At 49.7% G+C, this 19,539-nt stretch overlaps 1 protein-coding gene across 2 annotated transcripts in view; it reads right to left on the bottom strand.

Moving 5' to 3' along the window:
* sm (heterogeneous nuclear ribonucleoprotein L) overlaps positions 1–19,539 on the bottom strand; it is a 240,406-nt gene that overhangs the window by 140,050 nt on the left and 80,817 nt on the right. For both annotated transcript variants that reach the window (XM_011140892.3, XM_011140899.3), the window contains exons 4-5: positions 5,232–5,317; positions 2,845–2,941 (exon numbers count right to left, since the gene is read on the bottom strand). In XM_011140892.3, the coding sequence (XP_011139194.1) occupies positions 2,845–2,941; positions 5,232–5,317 (183 nt within the window). The remainder of the gene's footprint in view (positions 1–2,844; positions 2,942–5,231; positions 5,318–19,539) is intronic.

Here is a 19,539-nt window from a genome sequence, read left to right as displayed (position 1 = left end):
CGTTGCGGCAGCCGCCTCGGCAGCCGCAGCAAATGATAATCGTTTGAGATCTAAAGCTAGGAATTTTCGACAGCGACCAAAGAGAGTGCGGATAACAAAGGAGATTAGTAAGAAGCGACTCCTCTCTCTCTCTCTCTCTCTCTCTCTCTCTCTCTCTCTCTCTCTCTCTCTCTCTCTCTCTCTCTCTGTCTCTGTCTGCCTGAGTTCGATCGCGCGCGATCGATGAAAAGGTCTAACGGAGCTTTGAGAGCAATCGCGGATCATCCGGAGAAACTGCATGTTCCCGGTTCGACAAAAAGAAACCAGAGTTACCCCCTTCTCCTCTTCTCACATGCTTCTGCCTCTCCCTCCTCCAATCACTTGTCATCAAGCATCGGTATAAATGGAATTCCTACGACACTTTCATTTTCCTCGCTGAACGAGTGAACTAGCCGCGTAGAAATTACTCGGAATTCTCCCAGATAGATCTCTGGGTTCAAATTGGCAATTTCGCGATCGCAAAATGGCTCATCTCTGATTACGGAAACTATTGAAAATATTTTGACCTCAAGCGTGCTTTTTCTGTCTAGGAGCCAAATAGAAATGGCATGGAAATTCTCGCGCTCCGGTTTTGAAGGACGCGAGTGCCCGAATGTCATATTATTCCGAAATTTCGTATATGATTGTTTAAGAGGTGCCGTAAGGCATCTCTCAAGGGAACAAACGAACGCTCGTTCGTTCGTTCGTTCGTTCGTTCCACGACGGGACCGCGTGGTGTGTGAAGGAAACTTAATTCTTCTCGCGTGAAAGTCGCGACAGGAGAGTGAAAGAGTGCCGCCGCGCTGTTTGTCGTGTCACGCTAATGCGCGCGGCATGTAAAATCAGATAAAAACCAGTTAATCCATCTTACAGTCGCGCTCGCTGCTTACAAGCGTTAAATTACGAGATTTACGAACGCCTCCGGTACACTGATTACGATAAGTTACTCAAATCGGCTTGGATTTCCGTTGACTGAGATTCGATCTAGCCGGCGATGAAAACTACATAATAAAAGGAAAAAAAAAATATCAAGTATCCCTCATATACGTGTTACATCGCCGTTATAAATTCCCGAGTGGCAATTTTAATCCTGCGAATTTTGCCGCGCACTTCAAATTTTAATGCGGAAGAAGCAACAGCGAGTACATTCGCGGTATCGAGCGATGAAGCGATAATAGTTTTATGTCGTATCTCAGATCAATTTCGAGATACGACATAAAACTATTATCGCTTCATCGCTCGATACCGCGAATGTACTCGCTCTGTTGCTTCTTCCGCATTAAAATTTGAAGAAGCATTTGATAAAACATTATTTAACGTTCCGTCATCTCAAATATTTAGTGAAGATTAAATGCAGCTGGGCCATTGAGACGATCGAATATTGCGTGACTTTTGAATAAGTCTTTCTTTAAACATCAACAAAACGGCACGGGAAAGTACCCGTTTGTAATTTGTATCAAAGGACAATAGTAGCCCGTGCAAGGTTGTACCTCAGGATCCTCCATTGTTACACGTTCAAGCTCGATGGAAGCTGCAGAGTTAATGCAGAACCAAAATTTTGGCTCGGGTTACGAAACTCGGTATATATTCCGCTCAATTACGCGACTACGAAGTCATAAGCGAATTGGCCCAATACCATAAATTATCCCGTATTGTTAAATTAATTATCGACCGGTGCAAATTATACGAGATTTCCTGCGGATAAATTAAATTTTCTCGTCGGATATATATTTGCGTGCCGATTATAAATCCGCTAATAGCCGTGGAGAATTGAACCCCGCGCATGTTGAGAGTCGCTTTTAGCTTCGACGGAAATCGCGTTATGTATTCTTTCATTAAAACCACGAAGATCCAACCGGCGCGGATTTTAAAACGGGCAATTTCAATGAGATCAGTATGAATTTGCACGAATAAAATAAATGAAATAATGAGATAAATTATTATAAATTAATAACAATTTTTAGTCGCGTCAACGATCCTTTTTTCCTCTTTTTCCCTCCCAGTATCAAATCTGAACGGGAGGAAAAACTAAACCGATCACAGTCGATTATCCTTGAACCGTAGAGAGGAGAGAATGATCAACAATGGCCGGTCGCGCGATTTTCCTACCGCTTCTTTCTTTCCACACTTTTTTTCCACCTCATGTGCGCTCTACCGTTTCTTCGCTTTTAGTAGCCCGTTTTCTCGGCCGAGAATTCGCGAAGTGTATCCTCCGCCGGAAGCCGTCGCGCGCCTTATCAAACACTTCGAATTTTAATTTTCGCGAAATCATTTCCTAGTTTCGTAACTTTTGCGAGATAATCATTTCCTTGTCCCGCGGAGTGCAGCGTTAGTTCAGCCGCGAGTTTTTCTCCCCGACTCCCTAGCGGCGCGCTGCGTAATGTCGAGGTTCGCGGATGCGCGAACAAGTGCGCTGAAATTGCATCCGTTGACACGTCGTGATCGGTACACTTAAACGCGGAACGTCCCTAATTAACCGCTGCGAGATAGTGAATAGGGAGTCCCGTTTCTCTCCCGCCGCGGCCGCTCGCCGTGTATCGCTAATTGGAATTTGCAACGAGTCGCGCACAATGAACAGAGCGAGCAGGTTTTTCGCGACAGCCCCCGCGAGTTACCGCGAGTCCCATTATGCAAAACACCGTAGGACCGTTTTTAAGAGCGCGGCTCCTCCCGCTCGGTCCCGCTGCTCTCCGGCGGCGTCGCCGCTTTTTTCAAGTCCCGGCGATTCGCCGCCTCTCGCCCGTTGCGCGCGCCGCCGGCATTTGCATATCTGAATTCGCAAGGAGGCGTAACAATCGTGAGAGGTAATTGCTAATGTGTACTCACCTTCGCGTAGTCGATTTTCAGTGTGCAGCAGCCAGAATAAATGTCCGCACCGTGAAGCGCCTCTTTCACTCTGGTGGCTGACTCGACCGAGTCGAACGTGATGATCGAAGGATCAGTTAAGGATTACACGATAGCGATGTGCGAGCGCATTTCACCCGTCGGGGCGCTCGACGGTCGGTCGATTTCTGACGATTCACTCGAACGAACCCGACGGTCACACGAGGTCACTTAAAGAGCAGCAGTCGCGTTCGATCGAGCGTCACGATTGGCACGAGGAAATCATTAATAAGGACGACTCCCGGTCTTTGCGCAAATCCCCGTGCGACATTCGACTCGGTGATTCGGCGCGTTCGTCGGGCAAATTTGATGATAACACGCGAGACTTGAGAAAAACCTGTTACACCTGTTGAGCGTTACAATTGACGCGAAAAATAATTAATGAGAACAACTTCGATCCCCGTGAATTTGGCGTGAATTTTGCCCCGAGCGACAGAGCGCGTTGTGACTCGCGCGGGAAATGATCGATTATAATAATTTCGAACTCAACGAGCGCGTAAATTTCGCAAAGTCATCCTCGCGCCGACCTCATTCTCCTTCGATACCGTCGCGCTTTTAAGGTCATTCTACGATACGTGTAGAAGCCGTAAGAATTGGCGAATCACATTGGCGAATTATTACAAAAATAATCGGCTGATAATTGGTCAGTGCTTACGGTTTACAACTTACGACACACGACGTATTGCAGAATGACCTGTACGTGCAATATCGCGTACGTCTCTCGAGCGGAGATAAAAGCAGGCGAAATTTCACGAGCGGACGCACACATACCGCGCGCGATCGGCGAAACCCGACGGAACGTGACGCACTGACAACACGGAAATCTCGACAAGTTCCACCGCGGACCCAGCAACGTTGCTCACCCACAAAGTGGCCGTTGCGCAATGTAAATGGCGATAAAACCCGGCGTGACGCAATACCTAACGAATTTATAGGCGCGCGGGACGCACGGCTCGACTATTATCCGGATCATAATAGTCCAGAATATATTCCGTCGCGTGGAGCTTAACTGAAAATACGACGCGTTGGCCTTTCTCTCCGTCGTGTCACATACACATATACACACACACACACACACACACACAAGGAATATTCTCTCAGCGCGCGTCGGCAAGAGTTTACGGCGAAAAGTCGGCCTCTCCGCGGCGACTCTCGGAGCATCCCCGTTATAAATCTTCATTACGCCGGTGTACGTCTTGACAAAGTTTCCAGCGCTCGGAAAAGCGTGTCAGACAACGAGAGCTGATCCCGCGGGGGGTGACCCTTGACCCGGCGCTCCGTCGGTCCCGAGCCGCGCAAATCAAATTGGCCGTCGCGCGGCGCGACGATCCGCTCGAACCGACGAGCGCCGTTCGCGCGTATCGAAACTTCGGCTTGGAGGCTCGAGGACGACTCTCTCTTCGTCGAGTCCCAAGTCAGATCGCTCGCGCACGCGGCGGAACGGAATCGGTTAGATGCACGTGACGGCGAATGGAAGCGGATGGGACTCCCGCTTGCTCACTTGGGAGGATTGGCAATTCCCTTTCCTCCTGCCGAAGTCAGAAACGCGCGTTAATTCGATTTCGACGCTCGTCGTCGCGTCAACTCGACGAAGCTGCCGCGAGAAATTCTGGCGATCCCGCGCCGTGAGAACCCGGAGTTCGCGTCTTTGCGCTTTTCATTACCGAATTTCGCGGCTGGTCGATCGTGCGCGGCTCGAGGAGGAGCTCCGTTCTCCTCCTCGTGCCTCTCGCGCCGAAACATGAAGAAGTTACGACGCGCGTTCGTTGCGACTTGCTCTCCCGCGGCAGGAGCCGCAACGGCCGGCCGCGGTTCCGCGGGAGAGGAAGCCATCTGACTTCCCATCTCGTAGCTCTCCGTTTATAGCCTAAGTAAATCCCACTGCTGCGACTCTAATCGGCGATCTCGTTAAATACGTCTCGCGAAAAAGTTCCACGGTTAATCCTTTATATACGAACGCGCAATATCCGCAGTCGTAAAGCAGTATTACCGTCGCGCAAAGGGAGGCGCGCACACACACACACACACACACACACACACACACACACACACACACACACACACACACACACACACACACACACACACACACACACGCGCGCGCGCGCGCATCGTCTTTCTCGGTGATTTAGCGCGAGCTGGTGGCGCGAGCGCGAGCCACCACGTTGAATTTAAAGTGTTAATTTACACGATTGAGATTTACACGGTGATTCTCGCGACTGATGTTAACGCAACCTCGACGAAATTCGTTGGCGCGACCGACCGTCGCGCGGAGAGGCGAAGGGGGGAAAACACGTCCGCGGGACGAACCGAAGCATCATAAAGGATATTCTATCATGGCTTGCACGCCGTTTTTCTTGAAGATCACGATGCGCTGCACCTGCCCGGTGTTCGCCGTAATCGCGTGCAACACTTCCTGCAACAGAAGAAAGAGAAATGTGTTTGAGCGGGCGTATATAAGTCGCGGGTGTTACGCGGCGGCTGTTTATTTCTCGTGCGTTTTTCATGATTTATAAGGCGGCGTGACTCGGCCGGAACATACGGTGGGAAACACGTCCGGAAGACGGAGGAAATTTCGGCGAACTCCTCCTCCGAATTCCACGGACGGAGTGTTCCACGGGAAATAATAATGAGAGATACGCCGCCTTCTTGTCGATTTACGGCGAGTGGATTCGCGAAAGAGATATCTCCCAATCCCGTGGATCTCTCGTCGTGGGGAAAATTTCGTAGCTCGTTTCCTCGAAACAGATTATCGGTCCGATTCGAGTTTTACTTCGCCGCGGAAAATTACCAGCGCGCCGTTTGGCTCTTATTATACAGGGCGTGTCAAAGGGTAAGGTCGATCAATCGGCGGATGAAAGAGAAGCTTACGTAGAATAGAGTAACTATAAACTTTTGTACTCGCTATGGTTGAGATCTTTTATTGTGTTTCGAGAAAAAGGTACCGTGCAAAAGGGTACGGGGCTTTAAGCCTGATGCCTTGCGTAGTAAAATAGCACGACCTTGAGTCGCGCTGTCAAGGTCATATAAGGATTCAAAATTAAAAGTTTCTAGAGCACCCACTTAAAACCACCCTGCCGCTCTTATATATGAAACATTTCTTTTTTTATATTAAGAGGTTTTAACACTGTCTGTATACAACTGTAACAGAAGTTACACGGTCTTCACAAAAGTCGTTCCGTTCGTGATGGTGACGCTTTTTCTGTGAAAAAATGAAGCAGCTTTCGAAGACCTGAAGGACAGCCTTGTTTCGTCATCTTCATAAAATATGCAACATGGTGTAACTGTTATTGCCTCATCCTGTACAATGCGTGTCTATACTCGTCTATATGTTTGTATTACAACCAAAAGAATAAAGAAAAAAAAAATGCAAAGATCTATTAACCCTCCTTGACTTTGAGCACTTTGAGAGCGTAAACTCTCTCTTTCTGCTAAAGATTCCGCCCGATCGTAATTCCGTGCCGGACAGTTTCCCGCAACCCTCGAGAGATCACTCGATTCCTCTCGCTCGACGTATCGTTTCGTTAGAGATATCAGCCGCAAGCGCGTCCGCTGCAGATCGCGGCAGGTAAGGGCAAAAAGGTGAGCCGAGAGGAAACCGGCGGGGTGCACTTTTGTGAGCTAAAACCTCCCCCGTCGCCTTCGCGTAATCGCTCTCATGTGTCACCCCTGGGGATCGCTCGCAAAGGTCTCATCGTTCAAAACAATCATCATTCTTCTTAGTCCTAGAGCGAGAGAGCTGTCGTCGCGGGGGGAACGGCGATAGTTCTGCAGCGCCTCGTATTTCCGTTAACCCATTTCGAGTATATGATCGATACGCGTCGTATATCATAGACGCTGCAAATCGAACGGAGTTTACACGCCGCGCTTTTCCCGGGAGGGGATCGAGAGACGCGTGCACAAGTCGCCGAGACGTAAGTTCGATCGCTTTCGCGGCGATAGATCTGAGAACAAGGAATTCGCGTTGAGAACCGAGGAGAAAGGCGCAGGTCAAGGGGACGAGCGGACGCGTCCACGAGCGCCGCTTCGATCGTCGGAGATGCAGTCTGTAAAGTAAGAGCGTGCACGGCATAAATGGCAGTTGGCTTGAAATATCGTCCTAGGTTTTTTGTGAACCGATAGATGAAATCTTTGTCGTGAATGCTTTGTCACAAAAGATTCAGTTGGCGTCGAACTCTAGCCTGAGAAACACGTTAACCACCATGAGTGCCGCATACGCATCGCGCTACGAGGCTGTGTTCCTTTGTTCCCACCCCAAAGGACCAACAATGTCATATGCAGAGTGGCTGCTAAATACATGGAAAAGTCAAAATCGTTCGTCGCTAAGTGGGTTCGGCAATATAAGAAGATCAAAAATGTCGATGACTTGCCAGAACGTGGCTCGATAGGCAAAGTGACGCCGAATATGGAAAAGAAAATTGTGAATTTGTTTAAGCGGAACCCGACCTTAATGCTTCAAATTTATGAGAAGTGTTTGTTGCCGACTGCTGAACGATGCTTCATAAAAAAAAAAACGAGGACTGGATCTTACAGGAAGACAACGAGCCAAAACACCGGAGCAAGCTTTGCACCGAGTGGAAAGAGCAGTCTGGCATCGTCACACTTGATTGGCCATCGCAGTCGCCAGATGCAAATCCCATTGAAAATGTGTGGGCATGTCTCAAGCACAAGCTTCGTGGAAAAAGAGTGTGCACTTTGAAGCAGCTGACACGACATGAAATTCGTCTCATTTGGAGGTCTTTACCGAACGAATACGCAGTCAACTTAGTGGAAAGCCTCGGTCTCGGAGATGCCAGGCAATTATCAATGCCGGTGGTGACTGGACTCATTATTAATGGTATAGCATTTTTCTTCTCATGGAGTATAACAAATCCATGTACTTAAAAATCATTACAAACAAATTTGTCTACACATTAACCCGTGCACGCTCTTACTTTACAGACTGTGTACGTGCCGATTTGATTACATTCCTTCTCATCTGCGACCGATCGCGATCTGCAGTCGACTAAACGGTTTCATCGGGATCTCGCCGGACGCGCTATGGATTCCGATCGGGGATCCCCGAATCCGCTCTGAATTATAAACCGCAAACCCGAGCGTGTTACTTTGACACGCATAAGCGCGCGTGTAATTGGCTTTTGGGAAACTTTTCTCACATTGCCTTTCGGCCGCGTCTTCTCAATCGCGTCTTTTCATTCGTTCGGACATATTTAACACGTTTAAACGAGGCACCGTATTTTTCAGAAAATCCGAATCACATGAAAATTTATATACGGTGGTTTCTGGGGTAGCTGACGAAGAATCCAAGATGGCGGGCGCAAAAATGAAAAATCGCGATAATTTCGGTGACAGTGGGTATTGTGGAGTTTTTGGAGTCGCTGATTACGAATCCGTTATCAGATTTTCAAAATTCCAGATGGCGGCCACAAATATGAAAAATCGCGATAATTTCGATGACAATGAGTTTTGGACCTCGGATTCGTAATCAGCAACTTTGAAAGCTAATCAAAGTACAATTTCAGCTAATCATATAAAAATTGTACGACGCGCCATTTTGGAAAATCAATTTTAAAATTTGGACCTCAGATGCGCAATCAGCGAGCTCAAAAACTAACCAGAGTACAATTTTAGCTAATTTTATGTACATTCTATGATCCGCCATCTTGGAAAATTAATTTTGGAATTTGGACCTCAGATTCGTAATCAGCGACCCAAAAAACCCGCAAATCTTGATTTTGAGCAGAAAATTCACTCATAGTTCGTGGAAAATGATTTTTTTCTGTAAAAATATATATTTTTCACACTTTGTTTATTTATAATAAATGGACAACTTGTGCAAAACACTTTTCAATCTTTCATGTGTGTTCCCATATCATATAAGAAGCTAAAAAACGCAAAAAAGCCCGACAAGAATCCCTCAAAAATATGAAAGATTTCACGAAAATGTAAGAATATCACCACTATGCCTCAAAAGGTCAAATGAGACGCGATTCAAGACGACGAGAAACGCGCGGAAAGCGAAGAAAGCTTCAGCCAATAACACGCGAACGCGTGTCGTCAAAATAACACTCGGACTTGCAGTGTCCGCTTTAGATCGAAACGTGATGCTGCAAATATGCAATTCCAAGCGGGAGACCCGAGACATTTTCCCCGGTCTTTATTTTGTATAAGAATTTTACCCCTTTCTGGGACGACTGTTTGTCGGGAATCCCAATCGGACCACCGCCTTCTCGTTTCTCTCACGGAATGCACCGAGTGAGAGCGAAATTCCGAATGACCTTTTTATTTCGATATCAATAATCTGCAACTCGACGTTAGCGATATCAGCTTGCGAGAGTATTTGTCACATCGCCCTCTGCGTGTCACTCATATGCATTTCGAATGACCATCCGACTCGGTCGGTCTCCGCGCGTGAAGTTAAAATTTATGAAAAGCTGGCTGACGCGAATGCTGCATGATTTACAGATACGATGTACAGATATGATTAAACATTGAGCGCGGATCCGCGAAAGGTCGAGCATCGTCGCGCGGAACATTGTGCCGAGTGCTGCGAAGGCGGAATGGAGGCGCGACGACGTGTCCACCTTGCACTAATTTACATTGCAATTAGCAGTTTCCCGTTTAATCCTTCATCGGTGTAGCGCGAGTACAAGCGACGCATTTGGCGATTAACGTCGGTTCGAACGGCTCGACAAGCGTTCGGCACGTTTGAGCACGCCGGGCTCAAGCAGCCGAAAATCGAGAAGACATCTCCGAGCGGGCGGGATAACGTTCAATTAACAATAGGAAAAAGCCGGGACGACCGAGCCAGTATATTATTTAATTAAAAACAACCGCGAAACACAAGAGCGAAATCTAAATGTCAGTAATTTTCCGCGCAGCACTAATCGTGCTGCGTTCCAACGCTAATCCTGCGCCCTGCCGACTGTTTTCGGAGATAATTACGAAATGCAGTTTCCTAATACAGTAAATCAGCTTGAGAAATTGCCACACAGTCCTGCAAGGATAGAGACATTGTTGACATCGTTGCCAGCGTATTGGTGAAACGACTGTCATATCCAACGTCGTCGAACTATATATGTTGCTTCGATAGTAATTAAAGTAATTAATAGTAATTAAATTTCCTTCAGCCATCACGTATTTACTTCATGCACACGCACTATTATCATGTGCCCAGCATCTCGTTATAGTTGCTGTTGTTATATCGTTAAACCCAACTCAAGCGCGGCGTAATTAAAAAAGGCGTTGCGCGCAGCTACGCGCGAGATGTTTTATTTCAGAACGGCCGATAATTGAGGGCGTTTAGCGGTAAACGCGCGCGCACATGTTTACCTGCCGCGATGCTGGCGTAGAAACCTGAAATTTGCGCGATGCACGAGCGATGACACGACAGTGATGGCTCGTTGCCAAAGCAGCCTCTTCTTCTTCTTCTTCTTCTTCCTCTTCGTGAATTCCCCCCCTCTCGCGGATAGACGAAAACATGCAACTAGTTGCAAGCTGCAGTCCAGCGCGTGAGTCACGCCGGTTTATCCGGGAAAAATACAGTCCGCGTCGCTCGCGCGGTGCAGTTTCAACGCCAGACGCGCCGGAGAATTATCTCGCGTAAGCGATTAGTCATACGAGCGGATGTCGCATCGGGACGACGTCTGAATAAGGCGAGACCGTCAATCTCGGCCGCGACTCTCCGCTGCTTCGGGAGCTTCGCGATTACGCCACGTTGATTGCAAACGTCACAGCCGCGCGACGGTCGCGTGGCTGAGCTACGATACAGCTCGTACGTGCGAACTCTCGAGAGCTTTCGCGAGAGGAACGAGACTGTTTCGACAATTCTCTCACTCTGAACGATTTGTTTCCCGTATTCTTCGGGCCCCCCCCCGAGATTTCAGAATTTTTAATTAGATCGCCGATCTCGCCGAGACACTTTCTGTATTCTTTGTTTCTCCGAGATCTCAAGAGAGGCTTGTTGAAAAACGGCCATTTTTGTAGGTGTCTCAGGCATCGTTCTTACAACCGTACTTAATCTTTATACGAGATAATGAGGTAGAAGTAGAGTCTCTTACATGTTAACTGCGATTTTAACCCTTGAACACTGGGATACTTTTATCACCTCCTGTTACTAGGAGAGGTGAATTCTCACGTAAAATTTTCTATTTTTTTTTTTGAATGCGCGTGGATTATAAATATTTGATAAAAATTTGTAGCAACGCCTGTAAAACAGTCATAAATCATATATGTTTTAAAGGAAAAATGATAACCTTTCGCTGTAGAAAAAATGTTTGTCCGGACACAAATGGTCCGAGATATTTATGAACATTACAAATCCTAGCAGGACCCCGCTATATGACGCGCTGCTACATCTAGTAGACAACAGTAAAAAAATATCATTGGGTGGATTTTTACGCATCCTAGTGTTTAAAGGTTAGGCCAAAGTCCGATCGAGCCGATCAGATGACCAGAGTCGCCGCCCGATTAGGCTCCGATTTAATCGTATCCAAGTATCCTAAAATGCGACAGAATGATCGATGTCGGCCGACAGGCGAACGAAGCACAAGATCGATGTCCAAGGCCCGAAAGTGCCAAATTGCGCGCTCTTTCGCGGAAACGCGCTTTTAATAATCCAATTCGCGACCGGGCGGAGTCGCCGAAGGAGCCGACAAACTAGCTCGAGAGCTCCCTCGGGATCTCCCGGCCGAGCCGAGACCCTGAAACTCGAGCTCGTTAATTTGGCGCTACACGAAACGTATCATGTACGCGGCCAATATGCGCACGATAATGCCCTCCGCTCGAGTGGACAACGGCTTTGGTGCTTCCCATCGCGAGCATAAAGCATCGTGCAACGAGGAGCGGGAACGCGCGACACCGGGAAACAGAACCGGGAATTCGACTCGCCCCTTCGACGACTTCTGGGTGAGGAGGGAGGTAGGGCTAAACAGAGAGAGAGAGAGAGAGAGAGAGAGAGAGAGAGAAACAAACCGACCGTGAAGCGCGATAATTAAATTGTTTCGCGACTTGATAAAACCGAGAGACCCGTTTGATTACGTAAAACCGTGAAGCCGAGGAGCGGGGAGACAGCCGGTAAATTTTTATACGCCTCGCGCCGGGCGCAACCCCGTGGCGCCATGTAATATGTATGATCCGTTGCATTTCAGATCGGCTTATGAATAGGGCGAGAGCGAGAGCGTTCGAGCGAACTCCCTCTCCCTCTCTCTCTCTCGTTCCGCCTCGCTCGTGTTTTCGGAGCGAGCCAATGTGACAACGTTCGGACCGTAATTGTTCAGAGTGTCCGTCCGCATCCGGGGTCGGCAGGAACCGCCGCTTTTGTGCCGCGGTACCTGAGCTGCCGGAGACCCGGGAGAAATCTTACGGGCTGCCGCCCCCGGCCCTGGTATATAAATTCACAGGAGCGGACGCGCGCCACCGCGGGCCACACACACACACACACACACACACGTACAAAGCCGCTCGTGCAGAAGCGATGGAACGAGTTCGCTCGTTCGCTCACTCGTCGGGATCGCGATAAGAAAGCACGTAATCCTTTGTCCTGCGAAGATGCATTCGCCCGGGCGAAGCGCATCAAAGAGCCGTGCCGGCGCAACGTGATTTACTAAACCAGCTTATCTGCCGCGATTCCGCGACGGAAAAACACGTTCGGTGGCGAGGGGGGCTGGAAGCGGGGGTGGACCGTTGTATCGCCGTCGAAATCGATGGCTGGAATGTTGGAAATAACTAAAGCTTTTAAGCTATGGGAGAGGAGGAGGCAGGGAGAAGAGAGAGAGAGAGAGAGAGAGAGAGAGAGAGAGAGAGAGATTCCGGTGAAAATCGCGCTCGTATATCGCGCGAAATGGTCGACAAACACAACGTGCGCGATGTTAGCGAAAGCCTTCGGAAAAAAAGAGAGAAAAAAGAGGGCGGAAAAATAATCATTGAACGACCGCGAGAGAAAGGGCGAGTTATCCTCTTCAGAACTATCACTTTTCGCGGGACAGTTTACGGGCAAAGAGAGACGAGAGGCCAGTAAGAAACGATCGCGCGGTTATCAGTGCAGATGTTGAAGAAGTGACACTTTAACCGCTGATATAAAAACCGACGCGGGTCATTGCCAATTACATCCTGTATTGGTTTTACGTGCAAATTAACGAGACACCCTGAACTGTGACCCCAACATCTGTAGCTTCTGTAGGGCCGATGGAGATTCGATTTATATGCAAACCAGCGATGGGCGATCTCGATTCGAAAAAATTGATTTTTTCCTACGAAAATCGACTTTTTTTCATTAACCTTTTCCCGCTTGAATTTCGCACGAGCCGATTTGTCTCGACAGAGAATCGAATTTTGTTTCATTGATGTGCTTATTCATCAATATTGTTTTACTCGCTGGAAGGAAAGAAGAACTTCGAAAAATCGAGCAACGACGAACCGATTTGAAAAATCGGCTTTTTGGAGGGAAAGACCGATTCTCTGAAAATCGAATCGAGATCACCCATCTAACGAACTCAAGTTCAACTCGGTGTTTTCGAACATAAACAGAACACGCACGATTCCCTACTTCCATTTCGTTCATTTTAATAAGAGACTTCTCTCCCGGGGGCGCACTGTCGATTAAACACGATCGGAAACTGATCGACATAGTTCCCAGAGCATCAAGTTGGCGTTAAGCCGCGAAGTGCCGAGGTCGAAGCCGGATCAGCAAAATTTCGACCAGCTCGGCGCGATATTACCAGCTCCGGCCACCATGACGACGACAGTCAACGCGACAATTGGGCGCGAACGATTCGCGAGGTCGCAAATTGCGCGCGTCTATCTCAGCGCTCGCCACGCCGCTAATCGCCAATCCGACGCAGTAACAAAGACGCCCAACTTTGTCAATAGATCAGAGTTTTCGCACCGCAGCGCTATAAGCAACACGAGCGAGCAGAAGCGAGTTCGCGCGACGCGAAACGCGCGCGTAATCCCAACTTGCGCTTCCAAGGGCAACAAAGTGCGGGCAAAAAATCACTCGCCCCGGAGGGGGCGTTCCCCGACGGGCGAGCGCGGTTCCTGTTCCCGGGTTAAATGACAGCGCAGTTCGCCGCTAGGACGCGGCCGGCGGCGGGGGTTAACCCGTCGTTGTTCTTGAGCGGGTCAGGCACTAATAATAGATCCGCTCTCCGTCGGAGGGCATCAATCGCGCGCGCGCGCGCGGCCGAAGATCGCACCGTGTCGTCTTATTTAATGCATCGGCATTCCCAGCGTGTTATCCCGGCGCGGGAGTCCGCGAGCGCGTTAAGACGACTAATCCGTCCTCGTTTATAAAACACGATCGGCCGAAAGCGAGCGCGGAGGAGATTTATCGCCGCGGCGGCGTTTCTCAAGCGGCGAAATATTTCTGCGTACGCGGGAACGGGAGCCGCTCTTTCGCTCGCTCGCTCTTTCACTGTTGATAAATATTCTCCCATCGGGCTGCTCTCGCTCTCCGAGACGCTTCTCTCCTGCTCTCCTCCCGTCGTCAGATGGTTCCGGGCGTGACGCTCGCTCTGGCAGGCGAAAGCCATCTCAAAGCTCGGCCCGCTGAGCGCGAAGGACAGCGCGGCGCTCCTCGGCGAGACGTCGCATATTAATCGAACGGGACGCGAGACAAACGCGAGCTTCGCGATGATCATAAATAATCAAATAATGCGTCAGTGAGGAGAGTGAGATCAAGAGAGAGAGAGAGAGAGAGAGAGAGAGGGAGGATCGGAAAATCGCGATGAAGACGACTGCGCGCGCGTGCGAGGTGGATTAACCTTTCCCGTAGGAGCGTTGATTACAGTCGACGGTCGCTTCTCCCCCCCGTCATCTCGTTCTTAATATCGGACAATTTGCATCTCGGAATAATCTCTCTTATGTCTCGTCAATATAGTCAATTTCCACAGATGACCATATGTGCAACGTGCCAATAACGCGACTCGTGCAAGTCGGATGATCGAAAGTTGCGGCACTTTTCTACGATGAAAGCACTTTCGCCGTGTGATTGAGAAACAAATTCGCTTGTCGGATGCATTGTCGGTCGCGAAAGTCATCGAGGAAAAGTGCTGCGGCCTTTAGTCGTCCAACTGGCGCGCGCGTCTTGCTGGTGTCACTCGTGAAACTCGACGGAACAGTTCCTCGCCATTTCGCGACTGATTGAGATCGAATAAAAAGGTGAACTCTTTCTCGAATTATTATCTCGATGATAGTCGCGGCTGTTTGCGAAATGGCAAGGGACTTTTTCGAATCTCGAGTTTTTAACGAGTTTTCACCTGCACACGCGACCGGATGTTGCGTCATGGACTGCCTCGTGTAATTACTTCATCGGAAGACACAGCATACGAAGAGATTTCGCAACGCAAGTGCTCTCGCGAGACCGTCGTTCTCAGCTCGGCAAAGGTTTTAACTCTTCGCACTCGGAATGCCAGCACAGCTGGCATGAATATTTATCCCGGCAACTCGGAGTGCCAGCTATGCTGGCATGCAGGAGATTTAAAAACAGAAAGCAATAAAACAATGAAGGAAATGAAGATCCTTTCTCGTAGTTTTCCTGAGAATTTAGAAGTTATAATTAATCAAGTTGGTGGAAGAAAATGTGGAAATATTCCTCGAGCGCAAAGGGTTAAGATTACGTTCCCGCCGCGCTACAGGATCATCTGCGCAAGATGCGTTTCCCGCCGATACATTCCAGACGCGCGCACGCGAGTCCTTCATGAGTCATAAAGTCACGGCTCAGCAAGGGCGGTGGAAGCCCAACTGCGCAGGGATGCCCAAATTTTCAGGGAAAGAGCGACATTTCCTTAGATTCGGATGTAAGTGACAGGTCTCTCGAAAAGCCCTCGCTCTCTCTCTCGCTCTCTCTCTCTCTCTCTCCCTCTCTCGGTCGCTTTTTCGAGAAATCCGTGGCGGGAGAGGACATAGTTCGGGAGGAGGTTTCGGATGCGGAAGAACGGGGACGCGAGCAGATTCCGCGTCGAGCTGCCACGAGGCGGCCTTCGACGCCGACGGCAGAGATAAGGAGGGACGAATTTACGAGCGCGCCGCGCGTCCCGCTTCTAATCTCGCTACGGTCCCATTTGCCGTAGAACGGAGGCGCGTGAAAAAGTGATGAAGCGTCCGCAATTACGCCGACAATTTGGCCGACACGAGCGAGTAGGAGAGATAGCGGCCTGACATGAAGCGGCAACGACACCGCGGATACACTCGGAAACCGGAGTATTTCCCCCGAGTGCAATGCCGGCGTAGCCTGCGATGCGCGAGGCGTATTTCTATATGCGCGCGCGCGTGAGCGAGTCTAATAAGCGCGAGCGCGAGCCTGCAAAACGGCGAAACACGGCGGACGAGTCGTCGACGGGTCGACGACACAAGTGCGATGTGCCGAAAAAGAGAGCGGAAAGGCTCGTCGGGAAATTGCGGGCGAAACTGGACAGAAAGTTTCCCGGCCATTTTGCATACGACCCATTGCGAGACATCGCGAGATATTGATGAAATGACAGACAGACAGGCTAGAAGTAGAAAATGACCGAGGCTCTGTCGATTGCCCCTCTCACACGGAGAAAAAGATTCTACTATGTTAACCCTTAGAGGCTACCATGATCGCTGAAATCTCACCCTAACTGTGAATATATCTTGTTTCGATCTCATTCGACGTTCAATTATCTGCTGCAAGCAGGTAACTCTTCTACTTTCCATCTAATTCAACAATAAAATGCAATAATAAAGAAAAGAAAAAGCATTTGATCGCATCAGTTTGACTCTTGATTTCTGGAATAAAAAAATATATGTATAGGGGGGTGAAGTTTCACCCACGACAGCATCAACGTGACTTCCTCTGATAATTAAAAGAAGCGGTTTACCTTCCTTCTCTCGAGCTCGTCTTCAGCGCAAAGAATATTTTCTTCACGGTCCCGAAAAGATGCTCGGCGTAAATTTTATTACACAGAGTAGAATTTGTCGCCTTTCCGAAAATATCAAACTCGCGGGGAAAGGGGACAGAGCGAATTTCTGTTTTAATTCGATACCCTCGATCGGAGCACCGGACTCAGCAGGAGCCAACGTGAATTTCGAGCGAAGTCCGACGCTCTACGTTGAACTCGCGCGACGGGTGTGCAAACTTACGGAATACTTGAAACAAGTAACATCTGCTTCGACGCGCCGTGCATTTTTTCTCCCGTGTGTACAGAGCTCGTCGCACCGCATCGCGCGCACTGATTAACCTATTTTCTCTCATGAATATTTCAACATTCTCACGCGGTGCTCTCTGCAAAGTGGTAAAAAAATCTCCTCTCCGGCCCAATCTACCCGCCCGCAACGAGAAAGAGAAAGAGAGAGAGAGAGAGAGAGAGAGAGAGAGAGAGAGTGCTTTGAATTTCCGGGCGGCCTGCATATTCGGCACGAGCATGCGATGATATCGAGCGAGACTCTCTCTCTCTCTCTCTCTCTCTCTCTCTCTCTCTCTCTCTCTCTCTCTCTCTCTCTCTCTCTCTCTCTCTCTCTCTCTCTCGGATACTTCGCGGCGGGGATTCGTTTCGCACGGCTGCGGCGAGAAGTTTAATTGCACCCCCTAATCGGAACGCATAGGGCGGCCAGGCGCGCTCGAATTATTGCGGGCGTTACAAGCGTTCCCGAACTCTCGCGGTGTACACACACACACACGCACACACATATACACACACACACACATACACACATATATATATATATAGACACACATACGTAAACTTAACTCTCAATTTCAATCTTAACCGTAAGCCTTAATCTCGAAACTTGTAGTTGCCAACTCTCGGTCAACTCTCGTACACATGCGGTGGAGTCCGGTGGAACGGCGTCCCTTAAGTTTGAACTTTGAACTCTTAACTCGTGATTTATGCGATTACCTCGTGGGAACGGCGACGATAAAGGACACAAATCCATCAAACGTCGGCGCCACACACGCACATGCGAGAGAGAGAGACCGCGGGCCGTGCGGCGCGCGACGGAGCCGTCACCTTTGTCGAGGATGACGGATGAGCGCGGTATTCCGCGAAAAATATTCACCGGTCTCACATCGTCAGCTTCGTCAGCTGGCGTGCGCCAGAGCTTCCTCGGGCAGCAGCGGGGAAAAAAGAAGCTGCTTATCGCACGCGCATCTGGTTAGATTACCGTCGCTGCGCGCACGGTATTTTATTGTGCCGACCGTGACTTATCGAGTGCTGCAAAAATAAGCGGGGTCTCAGCGTCACTCAGCCGGAGAACCGAGAATGTTTACCCGCTCCAAGCCGGGACAAAATCTCGGAATTAAATTCCGTCTCCCTACGAGGTAATCTTATTTCGCGGATATCTGTAGTCATCGAAAATCTAATTTCCGGCGGATCTTGTCGGGGAATCTAGCGAGAAAGAGAGAGAGAGAGAGAGAGAGAGAGAGAGAGAGAGAGAGAAAGGGGGGGGGGAGGGAGAAAAGGAGATCGGTACCGAGAGGGTTAAGAGAAGTCCCGATGCACCCCGCGGCACTAATTGAACAACAGCGGCGTAAGTTACGAGGAAATGGTGCGCGGCCGTACGGCGAGGCGAGCGAGATAATGGAGAGACGGATTCGAGAAACCGAGAGGGCGGGCGATAGCCGACGAAAGAAAGAAACGAAGTCTCTACCGCCAATTTCTCGGGGGAAATTCGTCCGCGCGCGCGGATGAGCGAAGCGGCCATCTCGCGTCGAGAACGGCGTCGAGAACGAAAGAAGAGAACGACGCCGTCGTGCGCGGAAACGCGAGACGCGCCACGCGTTATTCTCTCTCGCTCACTCTGTTCCTCGCGATGTCTCGCTACTCGCAGCGGTGCCACGGCTCGCGCACACGTGGCAAGGGAAAGAGAGTGAGCGTCGGGTTACTACGAGACCGAGAGACAAATGGGTGTCGCGTGAGAAGAAGCGCGACGCGAAGAGGAGAGGAGAGAAGCGCGCGGCGGGAAAGCCCGGAAGACGTTGGCTCATTTTTTCAGCCTTAGTGCAATCTGACGTCACTAGAGTGACCTACCGCACCACGCTCTCTCTCTCTCTTCTCCTCCTTTTGCTTCCTCTCTTATCCTTCTTCGCTCTCGTTCTCGCCTCTTTCACGAATATATAAACGTTGCGCCCGCCCGGCGACCAGTCACAGCCGGGAGAAGCACGAGCCGCGTGCTCAGACATTTTCGCTGCCGAGCGTGACGTTTCTTTTGTGCGTCCTCTGTGAGATCCTGCGTCCTATTATATGTAAGAACGGCCATCACTTCGGCTGCCTCAACCGAGAGCTCATACCCGAGGCGGGAAGCCGCTCGGAAGCAGGAGGAGGAAGCGTTGTGTGCGGCGTTGGTCCTCTCACATTGCCTCATTTCCATGCGTTATTTATGAGCTTGACGAACGAGGGCGCGCCTAAAGACGCGCCGCGCGTTCGCAGACCTTCGTCAGACGCCCGTCTGGCGGCGGCTATTCGCACTCTCTGAGGATTAATAACGTTAACGCAGATGCGTATCGTACGCGTGATAATCATGTTGGGAATTAGGTGGGGACTTGGCTGTGCGCGGCCGCGTATCACGCGCGTGAGGGGTTGTTAATTCTGTTAATTGTCCAGTATCACAACATCTCTTTTGAGGAGAAATCCTCTCGCTGGGAAATTTCGTTAGAGATATTTCTTCGAGCGTTGT

Source organism: Harpegnathos saltator, unplaced genomic scaffold (genome assembly GCF_003227715.2).
Source record: "Harpegnathos saltator strain DR-91 unplaced genomic scaffold, Hsal_v8.6 scaffold16, whole genome shotgun sequence".
Classification (NCBI taxonomy): domain Eukaryota; kingdom Metazoa; phylum Arthropoda; class Insecta; order Hymenoptera; family Formicidae; genus Harpegnathos; species Harpegnathos saltator.
Note: the sequence above shows the minus strand (reverse complement) of the source record. Positions and strands in the feature narration are given on the sequence as shown.